Source organism: Salarias fasciatus, chromosome 18 (genome assembly GCF_902148845.1).
Source record: "Salarias fasciatus chromosome 18, fSalaFa1.1, whole genome shotgun sequence".
In the NCBI taxonomy this organism is placed as follows: Eukaryota; Metazoa; Chordata; class Actinopteri; order Blenniiformes; family Blenniidae; genus Salarias; species Salarias fasciatus.
The window spans coordinates 20,283,120-20,302,692 of NC_043762.1; the positions used below are offsets into that span (position 1 = coordinate 20,283,120).

At 44.4% G+C, this 19,573-nt stretch overlaps 1 protein-coding gene across 7 annotated transcripts in view; it reads right to left on the reverse strand.

Annotated features, from left to right (window-relative positions):
* pde4ca (phosphodiesterase 4C, cAMP-specific a) overlaps positions 1 to 19,573 on the reverse strand; it is a 51,429-nt gene that overhangs the window by 17,767 nt on the left and 14,089 nt on the right. The window contains exon 1 of one of the 7 annotated variants that reach the window (XM_030114636.1): positions 10,285 to 10,914. The exons of 5 other annotated variants lie outside the window; for them this stretch is intronic. In XM_030114636.1, the coding sequence (XP_029970496.1) occupies positions 10,285 to 10,433 (149 nt within the window). In that variant the 5' untranslated portion in view covers positions 10,434 to 10,914. One more of the 7 variants, XM_030114637.1, reaches the window with a different exon arrangement.

Sequence of the window (19,573 nt, forward strand, 5' to 3'; positions counted from 1 at the left end):
CATTGAAAAGAATGCAGGGCGCGTCTGTTATACGTGAGACAGAGCTCGTCCCAACGGTGCGTGTGTGTGTGTGTGTGTGTGTGTGTGTTCTGCTTCCCTCGCTGATGTTAAATAACTTCCACGGCGTGACGGAGAGTCTGACTGACGCTCGTTTTCGTCGAGCGCTGATTGAAAGTATTTAACAGTCGGCATTGTCAGTGCGGCTCACCGGCTGACACATGAGAAGTGCCGGGGACCAAACGGAGATTAGGACGGGCTTTAGCGAGACCACAAAATTCACACGCGCAGCCCCACAGCTCAACACACACAACAATGGCGAGGGAGGGGGTGGGGGGGGTGGGGGGGCAGTCGGGGGCCTCTGGGTCAGAGGTGGTAAATCTGCCCGCATTAGAAATCCACGGTGACATTTCTCCGAGCATGAATTACTGCATGGCACAAGTGCTGCTGAATGTTGTTGTTGCTCTGCCGATACCGTGGCCCTTCACACACAGGCGGGGACCACCCTGTTTGTTTGTCCTGCCCTTCCTCTCCTTTCCTGTGACATTTAATGACGCCCGTGCCCGCACACGAGCCAGACGGCGGCGGCTTATACCAAGACATCAGATGCCTCTGCGCGCGGCAGCCGCCAGACAAACAGGTTGATCTTCTCATACGGGGATCGTAATTATAAATCTGGTTTAAACAAACAAATCAGACACGTAGTGGTATTTCTGGAACGCATTTGGAAAAAAAAAAATTGACCTAAATCAGGGGCATTAGCAATTTGTACATGAATGACAAGCATGAATGAGTGAGAGACGTCTGTCAAACCAGGACATCTCCGTCCAGCTGGTCGATAGTGCTGCGCCACCGTGACAAGACGTCCAGGTGTGAAAAGAAAGCTTTGAACAAATCTCCACAGTTTGGCATCTAATAAATGATTGATCGATGGATTTTTGGTTGAATTTATTCCATTATCACTGTATTGATTTTTCTTGTGAAGCATTTTGATCACACCAACCTGTTTGCAAAAGGAAACATAAATCAAAGCTTGATTGATTGGCTGATCGCTCTCTCAGGCAGTGGAGTCATATTCAAATACGTTCCGGTTCAGTTGAATTCTGAGTCTCAAGACAGTGAATTGGCAACGTTTTGGCACCACAGAAACAAGTGCCGCAAACTGAACGCAACTTTATATCAGGACACCTCAAGAGTGAAAACATCTGATCGTTTGTTTCATCTTCAAGTGACAAAGACATATAAACCAGAGAAACGCGGTGAATCTTGATCAAAAATACTATAATACTTGGTAACTGTAGCTATAAGTTATTCAACACTGATCTGATTAGAACCGTGTCAGGTAAACACTTCAATCTCATTCGATCAACCTGATCTGATTAAAAAAGACAATCACAGGAGGTGCTGTAATCCTGACGATGATCTGATCAGAGACCATGAAAGTGGCACATTGAACAGCTTCCTATATCCGGAGTTTGGCGTACATACCTGCCACAAGACCCTTCAACACACTGCGAGAAAAACTGAGCGACACCGAGAACAATGCATGTCAGATACGCAGTGAGTTAGATGAAATTTCCACATCAATTAATCAGTGACTGATAACGTAGTTCGATCTTTCATGGTATTTGGTGATAGAAGTCTCTATTTGGTTTTTACAGTTGAAATCACATACCGGTACACTTATTTTAAACCTAACTGCAAGTCTTCAAAAGAAACACATGTACGTGTGCCACTGTACAGCAATAATCCTGATAAGCAAAAAAAAATCAGTCAAATAAAAATAATAGTATTGTGAACTGTATTTTCGGTGTCCCCCCCCCCCCTTTCTGACGACTGTAATCACCGTCCGAGAATTCAGCCCTCTTCCTCAGAGCTTTCCTTTGGAAAACAATGCGACGTCGTCTTGACGCCTGTGAATTCTGACCTCTGACCTCCCAGCGTGAGGACCGTCTGCGTCCATCAGCAGAGGACACCACACAGGGACGGCGCCACGCTCACTGGTCTCAGGCGATGAATCCCTCAGTGTTAAGAAGCAAGACAAAAAGTCTGTTTTAACCAAAAAAAAAGGGTCATTTCAGACATCAGCTGTCACCCAAGACTTTTCGAAGTCACTGTAAGGGTTAAAGTATTATCATTACTACATGCCATTTATTACTGATTACTACAGTAAAAGCATAATACTAACTAAAACTGCTTACACTTCATGACTTCAATAATTGTGAAAATGGGGTAAATTTGTCAAATTTCTGTAAAAGATATTGAAGTCTTGCTGACATGTGCTTTACTAGTCATATCAAAAGCAGCTCAAACTTCCTCCAATGTGGCTATCAGACTAAAGTGAGCCTCAATAACAAGACCGTCGACACACTGAGTTTGAGGAAGAGGTGTATATTCGATTCAAGTGGCAAAACAATTCAGTATTTCAGTCATTTAATGTGTTTAAAGCAGAAGTGTCATGCCTTTTGTTCCTCCATTATTTACACGCATTCTAAAAATAGCACCAATTTATCATTGTTAGTTTGGAGCAAACGTAGAAATAAGGAAGTTAACCCATCATGGTGAATGATGGGTAAAAAGTTAAAGAGACTTTGATATCTATTTATCTATTCATTCATTTAGCAATTCTCAAAACTTTATTACAGAATTATTTTCTGTACTGTATAGAGGCTGATGCAGTGGAATTTGCATGATCTCCCTGTGTGGGTTTTCTTTGAGTTATGTAATTTTCCCGTAGGCGTGGGTCACTATCAGCACAGCAGGTTCCGACACCCTCGAGTTGAATAAAGTGGTTTATCGGATACCTGGACCGACCAGTCATTGAGAAATTCTTGCATTTTTGGCTCCCTCTTTGTGAAACTGGATTTGGAAAAGCAGCCTTCCACTGCAAACACATTCCTCCACTCCTGAACGCGGCGGGCTGTCTTTCCCTGAGTGAACTTTAAAAATGACTCTGATATCCTACATATAGTACATATTGTGCTCCTTCAATCTGCAGCCCATTGTTCCAGCTGGAAGCGAATCGGTCATATTCTTCATGCGATTTCTTAAACAAATACGTCTGCCCATGGAAAAACCTCACAATGTACGACTATAATCTTGTTTAAAGGACAAATGAGTGAATTTCCAAACCCTAGAGGTGGTCATTTTAATAAATCTGAGTGAGGCCAGAGGAGATTTACAGAGAGTCACAGGAGAGTCTTCATCTATACACACATTCGTACAAACACACGCCAGCTTGTGTTATCCTTTCGGATCGTATGGTAGAAAACGAGGACGTGAGAGCAGAGGAACCGGAGGGGAGAGGAAATGAGCGGTGGGTGTATGAAAACACTGAAAGACGAGCAGGTTTTCAGGTATTAGTGGGAAAGTCTCCCGAAGTGAGGAGAGACCACAGACAAACTTCAGACAGCATGTGGGAAGCGAGGCCCCCGCCGCCGCCGCACCGTGACGACATTTCGCCCGGGACGCCGCACCCCGACGTGAACCCGATATATGGTGCGTGAATTATTTCAAGCGCAAACCCACTGACCTCAAGTTAATCCAGAAAAATCCGATCCGGTAACACCGGCACATAAATTATCTGCAAAGTTTGCCGCAGAGGAGCGTTCAGCGAAGGCCTGAAGCTGCGGCGTGAAATCAGAGGTCGCTTTAAGAAAATATTTTCCAACACTGACCACATTTTTTTTCAACAATCGCTGAAAAACCGCAAGACGATCAGTCATTTTGACAGATTAGATCACGGAGGGCAGATCTTTACAGAGCTGCAGAGGAAGAGCTGCACAACTGTGTCGATTCACCTGAAGAAGTTTCAGTGATAAAAGTTACATCAAAATAAGAGGAATGCCAGGATATCCTGTTTAACTTGAAAAAAGGTGTTTTATATGAATTTCAGTCAAGCTATTAGTTATTTCAAAAATAATTTCATCGCTGATTCATACATGATGCTTCACCGGATAAAACTTGACTGAGAGAAATTTCAGAGGCATGAAACATAACAGAGATACTTTATAAGAATGTTTTTGGGCTATTCTGCTTGTATATGACGCAGGATATAATAAATCAATTACACAAAAGGAATTACATTGGTATCTTAAACCAATTACAATGATCGGATATCAAACAGGCCTTTGTTTTGAGGGTACAATGTTTCCAAACCAAATCCTGCAGCGTAACTAGATAAAAAGTTAAGAAATGAAAAGACTTGGAGGAAACAGCTGGTTTTAACTGCTTCCAGCTGGAGCAAACGGGGCATCAGTGATCTTCACAAACAGAGCAGGACAGGACATCTGATGTTTGTCCACTCTGAAGGATGCAGCAATGCAACATGTTGTTGGAAATCCTCCACTAGAACTGGGCCGGTGTCTCAGGTGAAAGGAGGCTTCCTCTCGAGACCTGAGCAAACCTGCAGAGGCTCGTCGACGCGGGATTATCCCGTCACGCTGCGCAGAGCCATGCCTGTGTGGCCGCGTCTGGAAAGTTCATCACTGGACAGTAAAGCTGTGGGTTTAAAGCGGAGCATGCAGTCCAAGACGTCTCTCACACTGTGTAAACGCTGAATCATAAACCCATCGGCTCCACCGGCTCAGGCTTTACAGTTTTTTTAGTGCTCAGGCACTGCGTACATATTATTAACTGAGGTGCTGCCAGGATGGCATGACAGATTCCTCTAACTGGTTTGTATCTGCACAGGTAGATTTGTTATTATTTCACTAAGCTCCTATTTACAGGAGTAAGAGTGTCTCAGGCGTGAAAGATTTCTAACTGTGACATCAAAATCAGCCTGGATCAACAGAGTTGAAGTATTTCTAGAGGTTGATGCTGATATTTGCTGATAAATCTATCGCTCACATTATAGAGCTCGCTGCTCCAGCTGATAACGTCACTGGAAATTGAGCTTATGCTCAACTAAACCCCGTTAAGCAAACTAAGCCTTTTAGCTTGTTGAAAAATAAGTTATATTTTAATTCCTGTGGCTCATAAAACAACTTTTTAAGGCACAACTTCAACAAACAGATTGCTACAAAGAAATCAATACTAGTTACAATTTCTCAAGCTTTCCTCAACTTGTTACTTGTTAGTTTTATGGATCAAAACATTAAAAGAGCTGCTGTCTCTCTCTCTCTGTCCCCAGGCTTGTGCTGGTAACTAGTTGCTTTTTTATTTATTTTTTTTTTAATTTAAAAGGAGGTAACAGGTAAAGCGGCCAGCAGCAGGGGTTTCATCGAGCGAGGCCTGCAGTCCAGGAGCTGCAGATAAACGAAGCGCTGCCAGACTCCCTGTGGACCACATCACCATTAGAGGCAACTGATGATTTAACAAATGCTGTGGAAACACTGTCAGACACATTTATTAAGACAAAATGCCTTTTGGCTGAGACGCCTCTCCTGGACCCTGCCAGGATCGGTGGGAGTAATGCTGCGTGCGGCGGGCACGGGACAGCTTCATCTTCTCAGCAGACGCGCACCCGCAACGCAGAGCTGGAATTCATCCATCACAACCGCACCGACCCACCTCATTTAGAGAGAAACTGACCCCTGGCACAAGCGCTGGGCGTCCATCTCGGAGACAAGAGTTTATGTTAACAGAGTTATCTGTAACAAGGAGGAAGAAGAACGGCCTGGTGAACGACACTTCAGCGAGTCCAGCGTTCACACTTAAAGGTTTTAATAAATTTGCCTGATAAAAGCATCTTTCGCCCCCCCCCTCGTCCCAGACTGAGGCAACTGTGCACAGTATTGGGTTTCTATGAAATGTATCTGCGCCTCACTCGCATGCAACCAGCCAAAACTGCTGGATTTGAGAGGCTTTTAATTCATATTACTCGAGTATAAATCACTCTTCCTCACTTCCAAATAGCCAACAAAGCCCAGTTTTATACTCGCTGACAGAGGTTCATCTAGAAATCTTTAAGGATTTTTCCATCTCTTTTCTCACTGTCGGAGCTGCAGAACGCTTCGTGCACGTTTAGACAGCACTGAGGGAAATTAGGCAGAAAGTCAATGGACCAACAGAAGTGAAATAAAAAAAGTTCAAGTTGGTGAAGATAAGAATGCCGTTTCTGTGATAAACAAGTATGGAGCTGCAACTCTCATTCACACGGGGGTGTAGTGGACAGCACTCTCATCTCATAGGTCCCCGGTTTGAGTCCGCAAGCCTTTCAGTGTGGAGTGTTAATGTATTTCTTGTGTGCATCCTTTTTCTGAAGATATTTAATTTTCTCCCACAGTTCAAACACATGCGTTTGAGATTAAATGTTCACTTTAAATTGCTGGTAGTTGTGAATGTGTTCAGCAGTCTTTCTCTGTGGGATCAGTTCCAGCGACTGCAGCTTGGATGAAGGGGTGCAGAAGATGGATGGACGTAGCTGTTAAAAAAACAGCTACTGCAAGCAAAGCAGCATCATTTTGTAAAATACTGTCTTTCTCATTAGATGCATGACGCTCTTATTTCCTTGCCAGCCAAACTGAGTTTTACTGTGGCACCACTGTTACATAGGAGATGAAGATTATTTGTTTTGCTCAATTTTGATTTGTGCAGTTTCAAAGGGATGAAGTGAAATATGAATTGAAGAGTTCCTTCTCTCTTACTCACACCCACAGATAATTCAGAGTAATGTTCAGGCCACCATGCCTGCGTTTGGAGTTGGGTTTGAAGCCGGAGGAGTCGTGGGGAACTCACCCAAACTGTAGGAGAACATCCAAACATTCAGAACACAGTCGGTTCTGAGCAAAGAGATCACCAAACGAAATGGAGGAGATAATTCATAAACCCACTAAAAACCATTACTGTCACAAAAAACACGATCAAATGATCTCCAGCTTAAGAAATATTCATCCAACAGCTGAAAGTGTTTAGTCTGGATCAGATCAGCCACCTCCAAGAGCTACAAACTCAACAAACCCATTTCCCAGAGGCTTTCTTCAAAGGTACATCTGAAAACAAGTGCAGGGAAGTTGATTTGCTTGATGACTGAACCTGGAGAAACCGACCACGAGAACAAAAAGCCTCCTGACAACCAAACGGACACAACAACAGAGTGTGCAGCGTTCTAATTCTCTCACGCAGCGACAATACTGTAAAAGCGCCCTCATTTCTCTGCAGTTTGAGTTTAATAAATGTTTTATGGTTGCACATTTAGATTACTGTAACTATAATCTTCAAGTGAGAAACGATGAATAAAGCAGCCAAACCCACATTAAAGAACCTTATTAAAGTTTAACAACGTAAAGTTCTGATGAATTGTGGAACTTTTTGGATAGTTTTCTGTCCTGCAGGCTAAACGTAGATGGGCCTGTTTCAAGAATTAATCAGTGAGGTCAAAATAAAGTCAAAAAAGAAATCAACATTTAAACATTAAACGGCCTGTCTGACCAGCGAGCTCTGAGTGAAAAGGTCACTGAACTTTACTTTGGAGAAAATTCATTAAAGATACACACGGTGTGTTTTTTCCCCCCCCTCATTCTTTTTGTTCTGGGAACTTACTGAGAAGCAAAATTGACACCGATTGACGACACAGTGAGGTTGCTGAAAGACGCTGAGCAGACCGCTGGTGCAAACATTAGCGGGAACTGAAAAGTCCTGCGACAGGCCGATGGAGGGATTTCTTCACAAAGCGCAGCTCAAACGCCAAGAAGTCATATTCACGGTGACAATCGGCTCGTACGGACACTCCGGCGGAGTCTGTTGTGCGTCAGAGCCAGGGCTACCACATCATTTGAATTCTGCCTCGTGTTTGTTTTCACTACTTCCTTCCATCTTTTCTCCGGGCGGCCGGAGCAGGAAGTCCTCTGAAACCGGACTCCAGCTGAGGATACTTTTTAGGAAGCTGATCAAAGCGGCCCGTTTCACATTCCTGATCAGATCATCCAAATCAAAGACCGGCCAGCTCCGAGTCTGGATATTCAGTAAAAAAAAATGTGCTTCACAGGAGGATTTCAAAGCCTTAATCCACGTTCAGACTCATTAAATAGAAATCAAAAGACAAATAAATCAGTCCTCTTTTAGTTGAAGCAGATCTTAAAAAAAAAAAAAAAACTAGTTGAAACTTATCTAAGATAAAAAAAAAAAAATTCCAAGCAAGCATATGATATTAGTAAATTCTAAAATAAAAAAAGATGATTTCAAATGTTTGCAGCTTTAACTTAAGAACATGTGAAAACATGCATAACAAATGTTCTTTGATCCGGCGTCAGTCTCCTTCTCCCGCGGCGAGCCGATATAATTACACTTTAAATGAAGCGCCGGCGGCACGTGAAGCGCCTCTGAGCGGAGCGGTGTCTGATTCCCAGAGCCGCGCTTCTCCGCGCGGGTTCGTCTTCTGAGCTCGTCTCGTTCCTACGGCCTCGTGCGCGAGTTGCGTTTTACACACCGAAAACAGCTGATGTGCCAAAAGAAAGCCCGATTTCCAAAACAGTTCTGTGCAGAAAGGCAGGGAAGCGGAGCAGAGGATGAAGTGTAATAAAGGTTTACTGTTGGACAGGCTGCAGAAGACGGCCTCCCTGCTGAATATGTGATATTAATAGATTCCCAAAAAGGGCAGCGATAATCTGGCTGGTCTCTCCCCTCCCTGCTCTCCTTGTCACTGTTCCTCTGAGTGAAGCGGTGAAGGAGACTCCAGCAGATTCTGCTCTTCTATCTTCCATCAGGATCGTTCTTGTTGTCTTAAAGGCCAATAACTCAGTCTAAATAAAGCGGCCTCCCGGCCTGCGACTCCCCTCTGAGCACGTTAACGGATCTGCTTCGGCGAAGACGACTCCCCTTAAAGATGTCGTCCGGAGTGGAAAACAGTCTTCTAGCTTGACCTTTTCAAACATTATCAATTAAAATTTTGGAAATCTGATGTTGTACAGAGCGAAGGTCAATTATTTTTCTTGGCACGGGTCTTTGAGTCATTAAGCGGAAAGGACGGCGGGCCTCTAAGATCCGCGGCGCTCACAAATGTTCTGCATTACATCTGATATACAGAGACCGTGCCGGAGGAACAGGACAGCGGAACGTAACATAAACAGGACTTTATCTCAGAGTTCCCCATCGCAGCCTGCCTGCTGGCACTGAGGATCCCGTGCGAAGCAGCAAAACTCACGCCGGGCTTTTCCTTGTGTGAAAGGCGGCGGCGGCGGCATTAGGGGATGAGACCCCAATGAGAGAAGTCTTCAGTGAACGAACGGGATTCCTTATTAAAGTCACGCATGACTGACTGGGCAGGATCGCTCCGCATCTTTATGTTTCCTATATTAATTCTACTTTTACAAGACGGATTGCCTTAAACCAGTCATCACTTTTCCAACCTCAGGAACTCCTTTTGGAGTATCTTTTACTTTCAATGTTTTCTTTTCCGTTTTGAGACAACAGCTTTGATTTAAATAAATAAGAGTCTGAATCTGACAGCTTGCGGGATGATTTTTCTGAGCCTGTTAAGCTGCAACTGTGGTCGTCGGCATAACGCACAGGGGTCACCAGTTTGTTTTCATTCAGATGCAATAAAAAAAGAAAAAAAAATTCAAAATCATCCAAAACTTTTCACACAACTCCCACATGGTCACTTTTAGTAGCAGCTGCCAGAGCTCTTCACAGCAACAAGATTTGTGGCGTGTTTTGTGTAATCATAATAAAAATCAGGCCTGGAGCAGAGCCTGGCCTGTCAAAAGTGGCGACTCTAGAAGATGTCCAAAGGAAATATGATTCACAAAGCATTGTGGGAAACGCTGATATCGAGCAAAACAACTGATAAGGACTAAAGAATGTTTTGGTAAATGCCACGGAAAGACCGTATGTAGACTTCGGGGTTCAGATATTTAAAGTTATAAATTATGTTCTTAAAAAGTGAGATACCGCAGATAATCAGAATCCCTCCTTTAAGCCCTCTGCACGTTTAAGTTTATCTTTCTGCTGCAGATAAATAACATTTAAAAAAGCCACAAATTTGCTGTTTTCTTTAATTCAACAGCTTGAAGCTCTTTTCTGAGAGCAAACTTTTGATCAGGTCGAACTGTGTGTGACATACACAGTGCGTGTGTGTGTGTGTGTGTGTGTGTGTGTGTGAAAGAGATGAAAGGAGACATGACACACAAACGGAGGACAAAACAGAGCGAGCGAGAATAAATGAGACAGCTCTTAATTACCGCCTGCGTTTCTGTACGATGTCAATAGGCCTGTTGACGGCGCACGGTGATCCCCACTTGTGCCCACTCCGCACCGTCACACTCCGCTCCACGGAGTAACAGAACCCGCAGTTGGTCGGCACACTCATCCTTCCCGAGCCTACTCTCTTTAACTCGTCCTCACCCTCCTCCTCTTCTCGGCGGCTCCGCTGATCTCCCTCTTTTGCTCCTCCTCGGCCGGCGGCCGCTCTCATCCCTCGGTCCGGCCCGCTTCCTCGTCTGTCTGGCGCTGTGGGGCTGCCCGGCTCTCCACGGCTTCCCGGGGCTTCTCATTACCGCCGGCGGGACGCTGGACACCAGCTTTTTAGGAGCGGCGGCTCCGGGGGAGAGCCGGGGCGACCGGGACTCTTCAGTGATGAATCTGGAGCGTGTTCACCTGAATTCCTGGGAGCTGCGCTCTACCGGCTGCAGACGGAGCTCCTCATCACTCCCAGCAGAGCTCCATTAACCGGCTCCCTCATGTACATCTCGCCTTTGCTCTGGGTCTAAATGTGGCGCTACACTCTTGCCCTTCGCTCTCCCCCCTCCCTCCCTTTCACTCTGTCTGCTCTCTCTCTCTCCCTCTCTCCCTTTCACTCGTCTTCTGTTTCAGCTTGCTCCAATCCCCTCCGGCTGCTACACCTTCAATCACACAGCGAGCGGAGACCTTTCCTCTCCCTGGGCAAACTTGTTCTCCTGCTCCAGTCTGTCACTGCAGCCCTCTCTTCTGTGTGTGTGTATGTGTGTGTGTGCGTGTCTCAGTGAGCAAGTGTGTGTGCAGGCATGTGACCGAGTGTGTGCGTGCGTGTGTGTGTGCATCACATACAAAGGGGAACAAGTTTCAGAGTGAGGTCAGAGCTGAGAAAGGGGGCGGGCTCAGAGCCAGCACGGCTCCTGCCTTCCCCAAATGTTTCAGACCTTTTAACTCCTTCACTTCTCTCTCAAGTCTTACACACACACGCATGCACACACACACACACACACACTCCAGATAACCCTGATCCTTTCCAGATGGAGCGTTGTGTATTTGTGTGTGTGTGTGTGTGTGTAGCAGTTAGGTCTCATCTTTGTTTGGTAACGAGATTGATGACAGGATGAGTATGATAAGGTATTACAGTAAGCAGCTCCTGAGACACAGCTTGCTGAGGAGGAGGAACACGTACACACACACACACACACACACACACACACACACACACACACCCTTGCATGTATACATTATGGGCTCACGCACAAGCTTACAGACGAGCATGCAAGGTCACCCATAGCTGGGGGGCAGAGTATTTCTGAAGCGCGCAAGAAGTGAAAAGTAAATATGAAACCGTAGCCGATGGAGCCTCTGCGAAAACCAGAGGAAATCTGAAACAGGAAATATCTGACAAGAGATCAGCTCAATCAGGCGGGAGCCACGAATGTATAGGATATTTTCCCAGGAGTACATGATGTGGATTTTTCAGAACAAAAATAGCTTCGTAAGATTTGATTCCAACAAAAACGCCCCTGTGCCGTGGTGAAACCCCTGAGGGAGTTTTTACAGCGTTTGGTATTGAATAGCAGCTGATAAGCTCCTCCCCCTTTAAAAGGCCGCCTGGCAGCACATTAAAGCAGGAAGGTCAAGCTGAAGTAGTGAAACAGTGAGAGCAAGGCTCCGGTCAGGGAAACGTGCTGATTGGTGCTCTTTTCTTTTCAGATTACTACACCAGTGTGGTGGAAATATGAGACACTACAGGATGACTGCTCAAATTTTCAGTTCAGAATAGAAACAAATAGTGAGACATTTGTTCTATACATAGTTATATATGATTTTGTAGACTTTTATATGACTTTTTTGTTTTTACCTTTCAAGGAGATGTTAATAATAAACCAACTCGTCTCATAGTTTTAATTCAAAAACAGAACAGAATCTCTCTGGTCTACGTGACCTTTCTTTTGCTTATTATTTTTGTCCACTTTGGGATCATATTTATCCGCCTTTAGTCATGAAATTCACTTCACCAGTAAACCTGATAAACATAACTAAACAACATAACTAACAAAACATAACTTTGCTTCAATATAACAAAAAACAAAAAAGCAGGGCTGCTATACATGCTATTAACTATTAATAATATTATCCACACTTAGGAACACTGTCAATGATAAGTAGTCATTTTTCAGCACTTTCAGTATTTTACCATCTTTAACTGTAATAACTAGTTGCATATACTTTATAGTTAAACAACCATCGTATATGTCCCACTCATGGTTTTCCATTGTTTATTTAATAACTTTAATCTGTCTTAATAACATTTACATGCTTTTATTATGGAAATATCAGTCTTAAAAAATGTTATGAAATGTTTTTTTTAGATTATTTACAGTTTTTTTCTCATTATTCTCAAGGAACCTGCCATGAACCTGTTATTTCAAAACGTGTAAATTTTGATGAACTTGCCATTATTTCACTGCAGCATTTGAAAACATCAGGACTTTGGTCAATCGTTGAAAGCATGTCTCCATAAATGGATTTATCCAACGAGTTATGCGTTGCACTACGACGCGGTTCATTTAAATCAGTCATTACCATCAGCTCATTGCAGAGGAATTCACAAATGTCAGGCAGGGGACCACAGGTGAGAGCAGGAAAGAAAAAACATGGAAGCGGCGATACAGCAGAGGCTCTGCGCGTATTTTTAATATGAACCAGGTTTAAAACGCACCAGACGATCACTGCTCCACTACATGCACTAAAGGCCAGGTCCCCAGACTCATGGTACCTGCAGTGTTTGCTCATGCGGCTCGTTTCATACACTCCTTTGCTGTTCTACAACAGTCCGTGATGGTCAAGAAAACTTCCATTTAAGGAAATCTGAGGCACACAACAAGGGCAGATCGTGGCCACAAAGCGAACCGAGGCACAATGCTGCCGCGTGTTGTGGCTTTCTGGAAACGGGTGTCGGAGCAGCAGCAGGTTACAAACCCGACAGCATGGCTCTGATGAGTTAAGAGGTGGGACACAGGGCTGCATAAACATTTCAGGAAGAATACTGCTTGTTCCTTCAACTATCGAAACGGAGCAGATCGGTTCTACGACAGAAATGAACTGCATGATCTGAAACTCCAAGGTGGATGAAGCTCCAAGATAAGGCAGATGGATCTGTGCCTTCTGCTGGAGGTGAAACAAACTGCCCCTGGAGGCATCGATGTCCATCTTTACCCAGCCTTGTAGCACAGTACTGCACGTGTGTCTTCAGCAGAACTGACTCTGCAGGAACGCCATCGTGATCGGGGTCGTCGCCAACTGCAGCGGATCAAAACGTTCTCGGGGAATGCTTTCCCCCTGCGGTCGCTTCGTTTGGTTTTCACGCTAAACTGGATACTCATGCAAACGTGCATTTTGCATGTGATAATGGTGTGATCATTAATACAGGTGTTGAAATGAAGTTGCTCATGTGTTAGTTTATAACTACCAAGAAAAGAGTGGATGTCCAGAAAATGTCTCGTTTCAATAACTCTTTAGCAATCTCCGCTAAAGTGAGCTGATCTGAGCCTTAGTATGAAGATGCAGTTATAAAAAGCACAATCGCTTTAAGGTCTTGTAAGCCACGTCACATGTAGTAAATTCATCTGTGCGTTCCACCTGTTATTGAATATTCAGAGTCAAAGACGTTAAATGAGCAGTGTGCACTGCTTTCTCTAAGACTATCAGCGTGGCCAGTTTAAAAAGCTCAGAATCTATGTGTTGACGTGCACGTTTGCGCAGTGTGCAAACTTTTAGAAAAGGGTTAGGGTTTCTGGTGATTTCATGCCATTTAAGGACATCCATGCTCCAGATTGTCACTAAACTGCTGCAATGAAATTTCGCAGATTTTTCCTCCATGGATCAGTTTACTATCAGATTGATGTCCTGTCTGTGTGTGTGTGTGTGTGTGTGTGTGTGTGTGTGTGTGTGTGTGTGTGTGTGTGTGTGTGGCCGCACGCGCACAAAGATGAGCAACACACATGCAAGCACACACTGAAATCCTGCGTTTTCAAGCCGTTCTATAATATTGCTTTGAACTGCATACACACACACACACACACACACACACACACACACACACACACACACACACACACACACAGTGTGTGACTGTGGGCAGCGTACCAGAAGATTTCACAGTGCTCCGTGTACCTGCGTCACCGTGGTGGAAGAGAGTGGCGTTCTGAAAAAAGACAGGCACTAAATGTTTGCGTCTGCACAGTGTCTTCGCGCTGCGCCTCGCGGCGGCTGACGAGCCCGGACGACGCGGCCGAGGTAATCTCCGAAAACTCATAAAACTGCGGGGCATTATAAATTCTGGCTGACCCCTCAGTCGTGGGTTTAATAGTCCATTATTTGCTGAGGGGCCTCATGACATCATGGCGTTGGCCGCATGGAGGCATGGTTAGCATTCCCGGATAACGAGCTTTGAAGTCACACAGAGCTGCGTGTCGGGCCGAACACACTGTTTGTTTTTGGTCTATAAAGCTGCCTGACAGTAATTATTAGCTGTCCAGAGGAGAGGATCCTCCACCACCGCTAAAACCGAGTAAAAGACGCTAAAAGAACGCAGCTTCCATCATCACTGGAAACAAAGTGAGAGCCGAAGACCGATTTGTTCTGGGAGTGATTTAAAGGCAATAAATGAAGACTGTTATGATGACTCAGCACAACTGAACAGAAACAGCTGCCACGCTGACAAGGCTGCACACGTTCACCTGCTGCTGTGCCACAGCAGCAAATGTCACGCATGGAAATACTGTCAACAAAAAAAAAAAGATTGTAGGGACTCAAACATGCAGCCTCTCTTCAATAACTTCAACAATAAAGCCACAAGAAAAGTTACTTGACGCCTTTGTCTCAATTTGTGGCATCAATTTATATTCCAGATCGTCACATCTGCGACAAGATTTATTCTTTTCCTTTATAAAGAAACAAAACAGACTAATTTCTCACTGATCCTCGAGATGGACCATTAATCTGTCCACAGTGGACTGGATCTGACTCAGCCGATTCACACATTAACACATTCATTCATTCATTCATTCATGACAGGCGCAGATAAAGCCGGCCTCATTTCACTGCTTTAACAGGTTTAACAACAACCTTCCAGCTCCATGACGGAGCCCCGCGGTGTAAATATTTCACATCTGATTTCCAAATCAATCAATGCGACACACACACACACACACAAAAAAGTAAACACAATCTGCTTCATTTCTTTACGACGCAGACGTCCCCTACACAAACTGTATAAAAGCAGCAGCACAGGTGTGCGTCTGTGGCGGTCCTATAATTAACCCCCGGCGTCTCTGAAGTGGACGTCGTGTTACACCGTGTTCTATAGTAAAGGCTCGTGTGTCGCCTCATGATTCATTAGGCTGCCATCTGCCAGCGTGACGGCGGGGTTCGGGGGACTCCACTGATTTGGGGATTGAGCGGATGACAGATCTGTACGCACACATGCAAACACACACACACACACACACACGCACGCACGCACGCACGCACGCACAGAGCAGGTTGTTGTTCTATTAGTGACGACGTGTTTATGGGACAACAAAAGATCCAATTACTGTAAGAAAATGGACAAACACAGAGTCACAATGCAGCTTAAGAGAAATGCGTTCAGGCTTCTTGTCTGTTTATGGATCGGAAAGCGCAGCATATTAACTTCGTTCAACTAACATCAATAGTCGTACCGTGACAGAGGAACTGTAAATCTAAAAATAAATCTAATAATAACTTTACTTTCAACTTTATTCTTTTTTTTTTTTTAAGGTTATTTCAGGGGTCAAATTTAAACTTCTGAAGCCACAAAAGTACAACGTTAACATTACGTGAAATTTAATATAACAAAATTTGTGGTAAATATCCCATGGGTGAATAATTGTTTAAATAGGATACACTTCTGATTACATTTCATTAAAAAGTGATATCTTGTTGATGCTTTCACTAAATGTTACAACGTAACATCAATGCACCTATTATTTTTTCTTTTACCTGTATAGTCTTTAAATATCTCAACTTTTTAAAACATTATTAATCAGATTTTACACTTTTAAAAGGAAAATAGACAAAAGACGTCAGTATTTTTATCATAGTGAGAAGTTTAAAGCAGAAGCTTTTTATCACAATTTCAAATCAAAATCAAACACAAACTGCACGTAATGTTTTCAGTAAATGTCATTAATTTCATATTTGTGCTTGTATAATTTAAATTTTGAAGCATAAAAACTGTAAATGTTTGAGCTTAAAAAGAAATATGAACCCCCACAGTAGTCTGGGTTCCAGTCCTGCTCCAGCAGGAGGTCGACTGGCTCAGCATCTGAGCATAACTGAGCCGGTTTCCCCCTCTAGTGGCTACAATAAAACCTCCTGGATGGAGTTCAGTTACAACGCTGACGCCCAGCGTTAGATTTTGTTTTGTTTTTTGTTTTTTTAATAAGGCAAACAGAGAAATACCAACTCTTCACTCTTTCTGATCAGACAAGACTAAATAACAAGAACAAATCCCCGACTTATGCTGTGATCTTCACACAGCAGCTGAAGCTGACGCTCCACCCCCCCAAACCCTCCATCCGGAGGTCAGGCTGTACCGCTGACAAACACACACAAAAGCACACAACCATCGGTTTTAGCTGCTGGAGTGAAAATGTTATCTCATTTATGTATTTGGATATTCTGTGAACTTTGCGGTCAGAGGACAAGCTGTTTGGATTCTCTTCATGTCTCCTTCAGATTCCTGTCTAATGATGCTCATCTGTTCTGTTTGTGAAGCCAAGCTGCCGAATAAGCAGACATTCAACCATCAGTGATGTGGCTGTCACAAAATCCATTCAATTCCTCAGACTGCTTTGTCTTTAAGTGCTGCATATTGTCAGAGTCGTGTTCCTCGTGGTCGTTTGAGTCCCGCCAGGAGAGAACAGTTTGCAGGTTTTTATCGAGTTCAAACGTTTCGAGTCTTTTCTACAAGTTGCGCAGTCGCTCCGGTTGCATGAAGGAGAAGCGCATTTTCCGCGTCCCGCCGCTCTCTTGACGAACAGGGAATCCAGTGGAGCCGCTCATTTTGAATTTCAGCAGCGTGAGTGCTGTCCCAGGCCGCTACTCAGGAATCGATGAGGCTCTGGAGGCGATTGGGGAAATCAGTCATGCTGAAAATATGGAGTACAGCTGTGACGCACGCAGCAGCCAGCGTGCCACAGCCTCACACAGGCCCTATTGACTAATCTGGGTGTGTGTTTGGGGAGGGGGGCACTGGCTGCTATATTAGGACCTCTGACATTGACACTGTTGCCCTTTGGTTGGGTGGCCTCACTTGACACTTTTTTTTTTGTTTATTTTTCTAATTATTTTTGTTGTCACACTCATTTTCTGCTTTGCCTTCGTTTTTGTTGGGTTGGGTTTTTTTTGTTTTTTTTTTTTTGGTTCACTTTCTGGCCTCCGAGCGATCGGCTTCGCCTCTCGCTCCAACCCTCGACTCCTCGCCATTATCTCTGCGTTAAGAGCACAGCACTATCTCAACCCAAGTCCCCCCCCCCCCCCTCCCCTCCTCCCCTCCACTATCGCCGCTTCACCGCCTTTTCGTCTGCGCCATTTCCGCGTTTGTCTTAATTATCTCCTTTTTCCAGCCACTCGTCATCTTCTGCCTCAGATAAAGCGACGTCTTCGCCAACTGCCGCAGCAGCGCCGTCCGCTTTGTCAGGGCAGCGGTTTGAGAGCTCTCGTCTAACGTGATGTTTAGATGCACCCCGCTGCCAGCGGAGCCATAGAGAGAAAGAGTTGTGCATTGTGGAGCAGGCAGCGAACGAGGAGGAGGGCGAGCACAAGATGAATAGTGTCCTGGTACTGTTAGTACAAGTGAGGATAAGAGCCGTCACTATTGTGATGGACACAGTTGAGATGACAGAAGCTGCTTTGTCTCAGGGCTGCGAGCATTAAAGTGTGTGTGTGTGTGTGTGTGTGTGTGTGTGTTTATGTGTGGAGGGGGGCAAAACCTTGACCTGAACTAATTTGACATTATTAATGCTACCCTAATGCTTCGCAAAATGAAACATAACTACAAGGAAACCGAACTTTGATCTGAAACTTCCAACAGCCGCTGATTCTTTTTTCTTCTTTCTTTTCGGTCAGGAAGCTCAGTGTACGGATCAGGTAATAGGGAGGAGAATAGAGGCTTGTTCTGTTCCCCTCTGCACTTCTGTATTTCTGGCTGTGGTCTAAAAATCTCCCACTTTGATCTCCTCATATGATCCAAACAGGCTCACGGCTGGAGGAGTTAGGATGACACTTGTGAGGCACATGCCTTATGGCCAGAGTTCAGAAAAGTTTGCTGCACCGCACACTGCGCTCACCAAAAAAAATTCCCACAGCAGCAGCTGGATGGGGTTTTTCTTCTTTTGGGGGAAGCCAGCAAAAAGGTTCTGCTTGAGAAGATTAATGCAGTCTTTCTGCAGCTCATGTAACTATCAGACAGCATCAACAGATATGTTGCCTGAAAAAAAAAAAAAAATCTATATACATATGTCTTTTTCTATGTGTATATTGTTGCATTTTTTTGTATGAAGCCTTTGTTTTTCGGGTCTGTAAAGTTACATAACAAAGTGACCTGCAGGGGATCTCATGACGGCGGTAGTAGATTTTATGCTCTTCGCGTCTCCAGTCTGCTGATTCCACATTTGTATCACGTTACAACTACAATTTATTTAATGACTCTCATCAGAAGGAAAATGGACCCATGTCAGCATGAAACAAGCTCATTTGACAGGTTTTTGGGTTTTTTAACATTTTTTTTTTCCCCCTCAGGGTTTTAGTTCCTAGAGGACGACATGGACAAGAAAGCTCCGATTATTCTTCAGCGTTCATCCCAAAAAACATGAAGCTGTGGCCCACATGATGTGTAACACAGAGCAGCTGGGTCCGGGCCAGTCGCCCTGAAAGCAACACGCAGCAGCTTCACCAGAGCATGCACACACACACACACACACACACACACACACACACACACACACACACACACACACACACACACACACACACACACACACACACACATACAGACACACACACTTGTGGTATTTGTTTGGGGCATTAAAAGGTCTTCAAAGTAATCCTGACTCTAACTCGGCAGACAGCTGCACAACTCACTACTTGACGCAGAACTTGTTTACGTTCGGGGATTTGCATCTCATGCACGTTTTCCGAGAGTGTATGAACAAAACATAAGTCAGACAGAACCTGGAGGACAAATCCCAGCAAACAATCAGATTAACGCCAAAACAATAGTGCGCCAGCACCATGACAACAGCGTGCCATGATCCCTCAACGCATCAGAGAGAAACAAGGAGAATCAAGTCTAAACTTTACACAAATGCATGGATGTCATTGCCTTTGCTGTCCATCAATCAGTAATCACCATCGCTCGACTCTGTAC